General features: G+C 57.2%; 1 protein-coding gene across 1 annotated transcript in view; it reads left to right on the top strand.

Annotated features, from left to right (window-relative positions):
• Window positions 1–904: 904 nt before the first annotated feature.
• The window catches only part of LOC115948857, a 32,218-nt gene continuing 32,121 nt past the window's right edge, over window positions 905–1,001 (top strand). Inside the window, exon 1 of the mRNA XM_031064192.1 lies at window positions 905–987. Coding sequence (XP_030920052.1) covers window positions 905–987 — 83 coding nt within the window. The remainder of the gene's footprint in view (window positions 988–1,001) is intronic.

The following is a 1,001-nucleotide window of genomic DNA, read 5'->3' as shown; positions in this document are numbered from 1 at the left end:
CAGGGAGCAATGCAGAATGGCAGGGATCAGGAAGGATGGAGGATTTCAGGGATCAGGAATCCATGGAGGATTTCAGGGATGAGGAATTATGGAGGATTTCAGGGATCAGGGAGCCATGGAGGATTTCAGGGATGAGGAATTATGGAGGTTGTCAGGGATCAGGGAGCCATGGAGGATTTCAGGGATCAGGGAGCCGTGGAGGATTTCAGGGATCAGGGAGCCATGGAGGTTGCCAGGGATCAGGAAGGATGGAGGATTTCAGGGATCAGGGAGCCATGGAGGTTGTCAGGGATCAGGGAGCCATGGAGGATGTCAGGGATCAGGGAGCCATGGAGGATGTCAGGAAGGGATCAAGAAGCCATGCAGGACTGACATGCAGATCTAAAGGTGTCCATGGACAGGTCCATCTCATGTTCTCCACCTGCCCAGACTTTGAGTCTGTCCTTTAAACCTGGCTGGGGAATGGTTCCTGACAGACCACCAGAGACCCCCACCCTTGCTGGAGAGCTTGGGAGCGAGTTGAATGGAATTCCCAGGTAGGACAATGCCACTCATTTCCTGCCCACACAGGAGTGTCTCAGAATGCCGGATTTCAGTGGGATTTCAGTGTCCATCCACCACCAGCTCCGGGAGAGCTGGAGAGGGACTGGGACAAGGTACAGGACACAGGGAATGGCTTCCACTGTTAGAGGGCAGAGTTCGGACACGGGGACAAACACCAGGAAGGTTTTATTCACAGGAGGGGCATCAGGAAGGTTTTATTCACAGGAGGGGTGACTGGATATTGGCAGGGCTGCCCAGGGAAGCCTGGAGCGCCCATCCCGGGAGGTGTCCGGGGAAGGGCTGAAGGTGGCACTCAGAGCTCTGGGCTGGTGACCAGGGGGTCGGGCACAGCTGGGACCGGATGGCGCGGAGGGGCCTTTCCAGCCCCAGCGATGCTGTGACCGTGTTGGACCGGACATTACGGGGGAGCTTTCCTGGCACACGGTACCGGCCGGGCG

This window comes from Geospiza fortis, unplaced genomic scaffold, assembly GCF_000277835.1.
Source record: "Geospiza fortis unplaced genomic scaffold, GeoFor_1.0 scaffold236, whole genome shotgun sequence".
Classification (NCBI taxonomy): Eukaryota; Metazoa; Chordata; class Aves; order Passeriformes; family Thraupidae; genus Geospiza; species Geospiza fortis.
The sequence above is the reverse complement of the archived record's forward strand: the minus strand, read 5'-3'. Positions and strand labels throughout refer to the sequence as shown.